The following is an 11,669-nucleotide window of genomic DNA, read 5'->3' on the forward strand; positions in this document are numbered from 1 at the left end:
GGTCCTCTCCCTTTTTCTACCAATAGACATGCACTATCTTCTCCCAGATGTGTTTGCTCCCTTTCCGGACTTGACTTTCCCATCAGTAGCCCTCATCCCTCTGACAGGAATGTCTGCTGGTCTAGGGACCTCATCATAATTTTGCATGGCAACCACTGAACGATCATCCTCCCCTCCCCCTCTGGAAAATCTGATCCCAACCGACTTGAGGATCCTTCTGCCAAAGTGGCCTTCAAAACACACCCAGAGAGCACGGTGCCTGGTTCGTGCACCAGTCCGGCTCTCTGCCAAGCTGCCTGGACGGCCTGGAGCTTGAGCCCCCCATTCTGGTGCTCTCCCCTAGGGCAGTGGGTTCACACAGCATTGTCCTTTGTGATCGACTGACTTCACTCAGCATAATGGTTTCCAGATCCCGTCAAACCATGAGTGGTTTCACGGTTTCGTCACTGTGTTTTAGGGATGCTTAGTATTCCATTGTGTGTCCATACCAAAATTTTTTTTATCCATTCTGATGGGATTTGGGCTGTTCCTGTCTTCTTGCTAATGTTAACTGTGCTGTGATGAACATGGGAGCGCATACGTCTGTTTGTGATCTGTCTCTTATTTCTTTGGGGTATATGCCTATCAATGGTATTGCTGGGTTGTATGGTATTTCTATTGCCAGCTGTTTTAGCAATCACCTTATCTCTTTCCACAGTTGCTGTACCTATGTAAAAGTCCACCTGCAGTGTGAAAGAGTTCTGATCTCTCCACACCCTCTCCAGCATTTATTGTGCTCTGGGGTTTTTGTTGTTGTTGTTTTAAAAATTGGGTTACAGTTTTGGGTGTTAGCAGGTGTCTCATCGCTGTTTTGATTTGTATATCCCAGATGGCTAGTGAAAGAGGACATTTTCTTATGTGCTTGTTTGCCATTCGGTGTCAACAAACCCTAGTTGAAATAGTGTTACATTTTACCCAATTCTTTCTTTTTTTTTGGGGGGGGAGGTGGTGGTTGTGGAGTTCTGAAACTATTTTTAAAAATAGTTTTATTAGTACTTCATCTACATGTCCTACAACTCAATAGTTCAATCATATCAAAAAGAGTTGTACAATTCAATTCTAAAACACATTCTTCTTCTTTGTACTCTTTGTTATTCATGTAATTCTGTTTTCTCCTAATTGTGGCAAAAATATACACAACAAAACATTCTCCAATTCTACCATGTCTACATGCACAATTCAGCCCCATTAATTATATTCTTCATGTTATACAACCATTATTGATATATTTTCCATATTATTCTACCATCATTAACACAGACTCAATACTCCCTAAGCAACAACTCTTTCTCCTTCACCCATCCATGGTAACCATTGGTCAATCCCAATGTATTCTTTGGACACCTTTTTTAACAGTCCGTCTATAGTATCAGGCTTGGTTATGTAACACCTTACTTAAACCCAGAAGATTGGCCTCTGGGACCTTACTGTACCACTTCTCATCAACATAACTTTCTCCATTCTTTAGCAAACTCTCACGGTTACTTCAAGCCATAAACTAGAGATAGGAGGTATATAAAAATTTTGCAAGTCTCTTCTTTTTTTTCTTCTTCTCATTTTCTTTTGTGACAGATAAACACCTCTAGGCCTAGAAAGCAGAGTCTAGGAGATCAGACAGAGGGGAAAGAAAGAACCCAATAAGGCAGAAATATGCAAAATCCAAGAACGAGGGTCTGGCGTTGCCTGTCACTGTTTCAGTCAAAGACCAGGTTGATTTGAGAAACTCAAGTGATCATAAAAAAGAAGAAAGATATAGTGATATTTTAATGCCTTCCTTTGTTTCTTATAACATATGTTGACTTGGTAGGCATGTATGGTAGTTACATAATATCATGTCAACTTGAAGATATATAAAATTGTCAGGGTGGCATTCAATCTGTCAGTCAGATTGTAGCTTGATGGTGCCTCCTTGTGGACCTGGCTTTCTCAGAAGTAGGGTCCTGGGAACCTACCTTTTCTCTCTCTCTCTTCCTTCACCTCCCTGCTAGCAGGCCACTCTAATGCCAGAGCCCTGTGATGCCTCCACACCATTGGATCCACAAGACTTTGCACCCACTGGTCTGTGATCTTCCTGCATTCTGAATCATTGCATGTGGCTGTGTGAGCCTGAAGAGGGACTAGTGTGGGACTTATGGACTAATGTGGGACTTAGTAACTTGAGTTAGACTGGGTTGGAGTGTTTTATTGATGCATAATTATTTCTTGATGTAAAACTATTTTTTACACATACATGAGTGTCAATGGACTTGTTTCTCTAGTCAATTCAGCCTAACACAGCATGGTTCTGCCTTTGTGTTAGAGAAAGTTTTGCCCTATCACCAACCCCATTGTTTGTGTAAATAGAGTCCAGTCACTTAAGAGTTTAATGTGTACAAGTCAAAAAAAGAAAAAAAAATGTGTACAAGTCAGCAATTCAAGTATTACATGTGGTTTGAAGCCAGCCTATAATTGTATAATTTCCTTTTCTCAACAATGTTTTAAATTCTATACCATTAGTTAAGTTAATGGCACAATTGATAGAATGACTTTAAGCTGTAGGGGGATGATTTATAATGTTCTCTATCATAAAACGATAATGGTATCTCTAAAGTAAACCAGAGACATATATAAGCCACAGATATATGAATGGATTTGGGCTTACACTTCATTCTAGCCCCAATCTAAGGACTACTAGTCCTTATGGCATGACCCTGCTTGATGCTTACCCTCATGAAGAGATCACTGAAGATGTAAGTGCTAGAGCGAAGAATCACCGGTGACTAACTAGATGAGTAGCATCTGGGGACTTCAAAGCTTGTCATCAGATAAGCAGCTTTCTAAGTGAGGTATAAACTGAGTCCACATGAAAGAACCAGCCTGTGTGATCCGAGGATTGTAAATAATTAAATCGGAAAGAGGCAATGGTATCAGAGCTTAAATTATGAACAGCTGGTTTGCAGAAGGCTATGGATGGCAGAGAAGCCCAACAGTCCATTTGAAGGGTCCCCATGTGGATTAAGTTTCTGGTGAATCCCCTCTGACCAGAGCTCAGGGTTGTGAACAGCTTTGCTATCAGACAGAGAACATTATAGAGTTGATTAAGACAGACAGAGCTAGGTTGAAATATAATACTTTGTCATCTGATCTTCCTTTTGACCAATTTTTAAGTTTTTTCCATTTTCAATATTTTGTTTCCTTGTATATTGCATTTTTCTGTTTTATCTAGCCATGTTGTTGTCTTAATTGATGTTGTTGTCTACTTCCTGCTTGTCTTCTGTGTGATTTTCTGTGAATGCAATCCAGGATAGGTAGATCTATAGAGACAGTAACCAGATTGATGATTTCCCAGGGGCATGGCAGTGGGGGATGGAGGGAAATAGGGAGCTAACGATGATGAATATGAGAAGAACATATTCTGCAATTGATTGTGGTGATGATTGCCCAAATCGTAAGATGATTGAATGACTAAATTGTATAATATGTGAAGTATAGCCCAATAAATCTATTTAAAATAAGATCCAGTGAAAATCAAGCAAGTTATATAACCCAAGCCATGTGACAAAAAGCAGAGTTTGCAATGATCAGAGGAAGGGAACAATGATCCGTACATTCAGTTTCCCCAGGATTAAGTTTATTGTGATTTTAACATTTACCAGACACCGCCTCCCACCAAAACCCCATGCTCCAGCGCTTATCTAAATGGTGGGTACTGTGGGGGCTCCCTATCTTAATGGCCTGCTTCCTGCCTGGCTGAATGAGAAGAACATGCCCACTGAATAAGTTGAAAGGGCATTGGGACTGCACAGGAGGAGGCAGCGATACGCTGCTACAGAAAACTCCATTTGAGATTCCCAACAAACTTAGTCTTAAATTATGTTCTACTTCTAGCATTTTGATTAATAGCAGGCTAACCCTCCCCACCATCAGAACTCCTTAGACCGTCAGAGTGCCTTTACAGAAGCCACCTAGGACAATTCCAGTTCACGGGACCCACCAGCTTCTATTTGCAAGTGTGGCTGTAGGTTGGCCCTCGGTGACAAAAGTTCCAATGGCTACTGGTTGGCTTGTTACAGGGGAAATTGCACACAGGATGAATTGGTGCACTTACCACAATCAGGATCTGTCTCTGTTTCTTTTTACCCAATCATCATAAATCCTTCTCCAAGACTGGTTAGGTGAGATCAGGAACCAGATCCAAACCAAACTCGCTGCCACGGAGTCAATACTGACTCATAGCAACCCCCTTTGGGTTCCCAAGACTGCAACTTTCTATAGGAGTACAAACCCAGTCTTTCTCCTGCGGGGCAGCAGGGGGTTTTGAGCTACCAACCATGAACGTTGTAGCCCAACATATAACCACGACAAAGAACCCAAAGCATAACCCCACACTGGGTGCTGCATTTGTTACCTCCAAATGGGCACTCCTGCCATGGAACGACTGAGCCAATCAATAACTACTCCAAGGTAAGCAATGTTTTGGTTTAGTTTTGAGTTCCCAAATCTTTTTGTTTATTAGGACATAATCCAGACATCAGACCATTCAACAGTTTAGTCATATCAAGCAGCTTTGTACAATCGCTACCACGATCATTTTCAAAACATTTTCTTTCTTCTTGTACTCCTTGATATCAGCTCTCCATTACCCCCTCCCTCCCCTGCCGTATCCCCCAGGAATCTTTATTCTAGTTATTGTCTCTATAGATTCACCCAACCTGAGTTTCATATACCGAAAAACATAGAAACGTACATAACACAGAGTCAAGAACATTACTAAACAACAACAAAATACAGCAGGGATAAGCCCCGATCTGTTGGATTCTGGCTGGGGCAGGGAGAGGTTTAGATCAGAGACTCCACCTGGCAGCCCTCCTCCTGGAGTCTCCGGTGAATAATGTTTTAAGGGTTGTTTTGTTTGGGTTTTTCCAAATTAGAGCAACCCTCTAGGACAGCATTAACCTGCCCTTTGTGAATTTCCAGAGACTGTAACTGTTTCCGGGAGTAGAAAGTCCATTTTTTTTTCTCTTGAGGAGTCAATGGTTTCGAACTGCTGACCTTGAGTATTACAGCCCAACTATACCACCAGGGTTCTTCTTGCTTTTATTTTATTTTTGTCTTGCTTTTATTTTTAAACAGATGAGCTTATTTAGTCGAGGTTCTTAGAAATCTATACTCAGACTTAGAAGTAGAAACTCTTAGAGAGAGGACAACTTCTATCTCTTGGCAATCTATTCCTGACATTTTTCTTTGGCCTCCTCCATCCTCTTGGGTGAAAGATTAGCATATTTGGTGGCCTCTTCCTTGTTTTTCTTTTTCCTTTTTTAAAAAAAGTTTTATTGGCACATAATTTACATAGCATACACTTCAATTGTTCAATCACATCAGGAGAACACCCCCACACCATGGTTAAATCCCCTTTAAAATGGGTTGTGCAATCACAGTCAGTTCTAGTGCTCCCTCCCCACTCCTGTCTTCAGATCCCACTCCTAAAATCTCCCTTCCCTCCCTATCACCCATTCCCATGCCTGCATCCCCTACCCACCCCTGTATCATTATTATCACTAGGCAGCCACTCCTCCTGTGGGTCACAAACTGGGAAACCCAACAGAAACAACAAAAAGCAAATTTGAAATAAGGTGCTAAGGATAATAATAATGCAAAGATCAAATATAAATAATGAGTCAGAAAGAAAAGCCCCTCGTCAACATTCCAAAAGTCAGGGGAAAAATTGTCATGGAACAAGTAAAAGATAGTTGCACACAGATCCAACTCAGGTCAGGTCTACACAGAGGTCATCTGGCCAAGAACTGTGTTCAGTTCAGCATACTCAAGATTACAATGGTCTCTGCCTGGCAGCAAGGATGTTCGAGACTCTTGTCTGTGGCTAGAGTGGATCTGCCAGCAACTCAGTCTGACCAGATGCTCTGCAGATGGGTTTTGGGCTCCCACTGCCCTCTATTGCCTTCTACAAATTGGGTGCTCATAATTGTAGGTCTGATACTTTTCCCTTCACCTTATTCCAATTTTTAAATTGTCATCTTTGGATCACACAAGCTGGTGTGCGTCTTCTGTGTGGACTTAGTTGATTCCTTGCTTAAATAGCTGCTTGTTTGAATACCAACCTTTAAGACCCCAAACGCTATTCCGATTGATAGCCAGGCACCATCTATTTTCTTCCCCACACTTTGCTGTAGCATCCTTATCTTCAGTGATCCTTTCGTGAAGGTGAGTATTGAGTTATCAGACTAAGGGTTCCTGAATTGGGGCTAGAGTTAACTAGGAGCCCAGGCTTGTCCATGGGGGTTGCACGTCTCAGGTTCACTTTGGCAGTTGAAATGTGACAAAATCACAACCCTATAATATCACCTGCATCAGCAGCAGCCATATGCCAATGAGCAACCAAGCAACCAGACCACACGCACCCAAAAAGAAAAAAAAAAAACTCACAAAAAAGCAAGCTACAAGTAGCAAAGCAAAAACCCATATAAACAAGGGAGTACAACGTTGTCAGTCACCCGCCTTGGGGTATATGTCTATTGCACTATTATCATCATCAATTTTCCCAATGACCCTGCACTCCTGACACTGTCATATGAGGTGCCAAGAGCATAATTTCACCTTGAGCCACAACCCATGAGTTTTTGCCTACACAGTTTGATCTCTCATTTGATTGGGTTCTGTTGGTATATGGAGGTTGATGCCAGTGGGGGGGTCTTCCTGGGCCAACTCTCCCAAGTGTAGATCCCTGTTCAATGGATCTCAACCCGTTGAGTAACTGCAGGGTGGCACTGAGGCAATACATGCATGGTGATCTCCTTAGTTTTCTTGAGAGCTATTTCTTCAGGGAAGTGCCCCAGCCCTATGCTACAGTACCTGTGGAATCAGGAGACACTGAATCTTGGGTGTTTTGGTCCTCAGTTTCATGCCTTCTGTGTTCAGAGGCTTTCTCACAACACTGGAGGACATCATCTTCCTTAGAGGGATTGAGGTGTTTGTGGATTCTGTTGGCTCTTTTGAGCCCCCAGTGATATGGCATAGTTGTATCAGTCAGTCCTGGGATCTCTCTCTTCTATTTATTTATTTATTTGTTTGTGTGTATATATGTTTATATATGTATGTATGTGTATATATATATATGTGTGTATATATATGTGTGTATATATATATGTGTATATATATATATATATATATATATATATATATATATATATATATAAAATAACCAAGTTGAGAACACTCACCTTGGCATCCACAATGCAGCCCGGATGGATTTGTGCTTCCTCACCCCAGTTGTCCTTGGTCTGTAACAGGAGTGTCCCTTACTCAGCAGACTTGTTCGTGGGTCCAGACGCTTCATGGGAAAACCTTGCTTGTCTTTCCCACCACTGATTTGGACACCATACCCTTCCCTTCATCCCCCAGCACCTCTGTAGCAACTTTTGTGGCCATTTGCTTCTCATAAAAGTTGCAAAGTTTATGCCCATCATCTACCTCAGTGAGTTTCTGGCAGCCAGTGGCTGAAAAGGAGAAGCTCAGTTTCATGGCGAAGCAGCCGATCACCTCTGTTATGCCATGCTGTTTTAAAGAAACCCCAGTCTCAAATACTACTAGTTGTTGGGCGCCATCAAGTCAGCTCCGACCCCTAGTGACCCTATGCGCAACAGAATGAAACACTGCACGGTTATCTAGGGAGAATATTTATTGTCTTAAAAGGGACAAACACACCTTCAAAAACACACGCACATCATCCGGATGAAGTAGACCCTTACACTAGGTCATAATGGCATCTGAGGATTTAGTCAGGAAGCTAGTTAAATAAGGCATGAACAAAGGGCCCAAACTCCCTGCTGTTGAGTCCCTGCCGATTCAGCATGCCAACTCTGCATGCCAACTCTACAGCACAGGGTAGAAGTGCCCTTATGAGTTTCTTAGGCTGTAACTGTTTACAGAGGGTAGAAAGCCAAGTCTTTCTCCTGAGGAATGGCTGGTGGTTTCAAACTGAGCACCGCAGCCCAATGCATAACCATTACGCCACTGGAGATCCTGATGGAAGAAAGGAAGCTGTCACAAGTCCATGATTGGAGGCAGATCACTACACAGTTTCAGGTAAGAGTACAGAACCAGGCATCATGATTGGGACAGGTACACCAGATTATACAGAGGAGCTTACCAGATTGGTCCAGAGTCATCCACCAAGGCAGGGCACAACAGATAGGGCAAAATTTGTGATTATGTCACCCCCAGTACTGTCCCTAGGATGGTGATGTACATCAAGGACACACCCAGGCCAGTCCCTAACAGGACTGTCCCTCCCTGGGTTGACTGGAGAGAGGTGGCGTTAATCCATTTCCCAAAGCACTGTGCCTGAAGCTAAGATGATCTACATCTTTGGTTAAGGTCCAAAGTAATTCAGTGAGGGTTTAATCTACATGGGAACTCAGCAAGTGGATTTGGATTTGCCCTGTCATCCCTAGCCTTCTGAAATCTTGGTTTTCAGAACTAAAGCTCTAATATAGCAAAGAGACAGGCAACTGAATTTATTAGAAAACTGATCTCCAGAAAACACTCTCATAGTAACTAGGACTATATTTGCATGCTTTGCTGATTACAAAATTTACAAAGTTTTTAATACCTGGCTGTTCTCTTGTTGCTGAGAACAAGGGTCCAAGATTGCCTGTTTCTCTGTTAGCCAAAGACAGAGAACAGTTTGAGTCAAAAAATTCTAAAGTTTATCCTGTAGTTTGAGACAGGAGGAAACAGTGGGGTTTCCTACCTCCAAACTGCTTAGAAAATCTGGTGAAAATCAAGCAAGTTATATACTCTAACTATGTGACAAAAAGGAGCCCTGGTGTCATAGTGGTTACATGTTGGGCTGCTAAGTCTGCAGTTCAAAACCAACAGCCACTTGAAGGAAGGAAAACGAGGCTTTCTTTTCCCGTAGAGTTACAGTCTTAGAAACCCACAGGGGCAGTTCTACTCTGTCCTATGTTGGTCACTATGTGTCAGAATTGACTAATTGGCAGTTAGTTTGACTTTTGATGTAACAAAAAGGCAAGTTTTGTTATGACCACAGAAAACAATTTTCTGTACATACTTTTTTTTTCAAGAGCAGACCCTCCCCCAAAGCACTATGCTCCACTGATTATCTAAATGGGGGTTGCTTCATGCTTGGCTACCCATCTTTAATGGTCACCCATCTTTTTTTTAATGGTCACCCATCTTTAATGGGCTTGTTTACTGCATCCCTAAGTTAGAAGATTATCCCTACTGATTAAGCTTAAGAAGAATTTTTGCTTCAAGGGATGGTGCCTCCTGCTATAGAAAGCTCCGTTTAGGATTTCTAACAAATTAAAAAGGGAGAAAGATGAGGCTTTCTACTCCTGTAAAGACTTACAGTCTGGGAAACCCATAGGGGCAATTCTTCCCTGTCCTATACAGTTGCTGTGAGTCAGCATCAACTCGATGGCAATGAGTTATGAGTTAACAAATTAAAATGCGAATTATCTTTCTATTATTTTGATTAACATCAGCTTAAACTTTACAATCCCCCTTATCACTCTTACAAATATTAACATGCAGGTGGGAATTCATATAGACAGAAGTACAAGGAAATTCAACAAAGGGAAATATTTTACTCCGAGATAGCCTGACTTGCCATGTAACAAGGGTGTCCACAGAATGTTTTGGACTCTAAGGACTCAGGAGGTCAGCGTTTATTAGCATAAGAAGACTTGTTTTAGCATTTTCAGTTCTGGTTTTGTTGTCGTTAAGTGTCAAAAGACTGGGTTTCTACTTCTGTAAAGAGTTACAGTCCAAAACTGACAGCGGCAGTTCTCTCTGTCCTACAGGTCACTATGAGTCAGCATCAACTTCATGGCAATGAATTGGGTTTTTTTTGGTGAGTCCATTCCAACGCACGTACAACAGAAAGAAAACCACGCAGTATTCCCTTGTTCTGTTCACACATCTGCCTCTTGATCCATGTATGGGCTCACATGAGAACACAAATAAGTGTTCTAGAATTCCCATTCTTCTCAAGTACTAGCTGGCACCATCCTCACAGTTGTTGGTATGGTTGGGCCGTGTTGTAGTCATTGTGTCAACCTATCCAGTTGAGTACCTTCTTTTGTGCTGCCCCTCTGCTTTCCCACGAAGCTCTTTTCCAGGGACTAGTCTCTCCTGATAACATGTCCAAACTACATTAGATGAAGTCTCACCATACTTTCTTCTTTTTGTTTGTTTTTAAAAAAAATTTTCATTCTTACTTCTAAGGAGCATTATGGCTGTACTTCTTCCAAGACAGATTTGTTGGTTCTTTTGGTCGTTCGTGGTGCCTTTAGTGTCCTCCAGCATCGGAGTTCAAATGCATTGAGTTTTCTCTGGTCTTTCTTATTCAGTGTCCAACTTTTACATGCATATGAGGCAACTGAAAATACTATGGCTTAGATCAGGTGCATTCTGGTACCCAAAGTAACCTCCTTGTTCTTCAATACTTTAAAGAGATCTAGTCCACCAGGCTTACCCAGTGCAATGTTTATCCATGAGTATTAATTGGGGATCTAAGCAAGATGAAATCATTTACAACTTCAATTGTCTTCCCTCTTTATCACAATGTCATCTGTTAGTCCAGTTGTGAGGATATTTGCTCTTCTTCACGTTGAGTTGTAGTACCTACTGAAGGCTGCAGTCCTCGATCTTCATCAGCAAGAGTTTCAAGCCCTTTTCACTTTCAGCAAGCAAGGCTGTGTCATCTGTGTATCACAGGTTGTTTAAAAAACAAACACAAAAACCCTTCCTTTAATCCCATTGTGAAATTATTCTTTATATACCCTACCATATTATTATTTGTTCAGCATACAGATTTAATAAGAATGGTGAGGGGTACAACCCTGACACACACCTTTCCTGATTTTAAACCATGAAGTAGTATTCCCTTGTTCACACAACTGCTTCTTGATCCATGTACAGACAGGTTCTTCATGAACACACAATGAAGTGTTCTGGAATTCCCATTCTTCTCAAAGCTCTCTTTAGTTCGTTATGGACCACTCAGTCAAATGCCTTGGCATAGTCAATAAAACACAAAGAAACATATTTCTGTTATTCTATGCTCAATTTCTAGCAGACATCAGTAATGATATCCATTGTTCTACATCCTCTTATGAATCCAAATGGAATCTCAGAGCTCCCTGTCAATGTACTGCTGCAACTGTTATTGGATAATTTTCAGGAAAATTTTACTTTCTTGTGATACTAATGATATCACTCTAAAATTTGTGCATTAGAAAAGTTGAGTCACCTTTCCAGCGTTGACGACCGCTCAGCGATCATGCCTCCCGCAAAGGATCTCCTTCACCCCTCTGCCGAAGAGGAGAAGAGAAAACACAAGAAGTGCCTGGTGCAGAGCCTCAATTCCTACTTCATGGATGTCAAATGCCCAGGCTGCTATAAAATCACCAAGGTCTTCAGCCATGCACAAACAGTAGTTTTGTGTGTTGGGTGCTCTACTGTCCTCTGTCAGCCTACAGGAGGAAAAGCAAGGCTCACAGAAGGATGCTCCTTCAGACGGAAGCAGCACTAAAAGACCCTGAGTCGAGATGAGTGGGAAGCCATTCTAATAAACCCATTTTGGATACAAAAAAAAGAAAAGAAAA

The 11,669-nt window shown here is 41.7% G+C and overlaps 1 protein-coding gene across 1 annotated transcript; it reads left to right on the top strand.

Moving 5' to 3' along the window:
• The first annotated feature begins 11,344 nt into the window (after positions 1-11,344).
• LOC142423229 (small ribosomal subunit protein eS27-like) lies at positions 11,345-11,669 on the top strand. Its single transcript, XM_075528453.1, has one exon. It carries the CDS (start codon positions 11,345-11,347, stop codon positions 11,594-11,596), a length of 252 nt encoding a protein of 83 aa, XP_075384568.1. The 3' UTR covers positions 11,597-11,669.

This window comes from Tenrec ecaudatus, chromosome 12 (assembly GCF_050624435.1).
Source record: "Tenrec ecaudatus isolate mTenEca1 chromosome 12, mTenEca1.hap1, whole genome shotgun sequence".
Lineage (NCBI taxonomy): Eukaryota > Metazoa > Chordata > Mammalia > Afrosoricida > Tenrecidae > Tenrec > Tenrec ecaudatus.

Bases quoted from the DNA above. Each gene is read 5' to 3' on its own strand.
- LOC142423229 (XM_075528453.1), top strand. From the start codon at position 11,345: ATGCCTCCCGCAAAGGATCTCCTTCACCCCTCTGCCGAAGAGGAGAAG.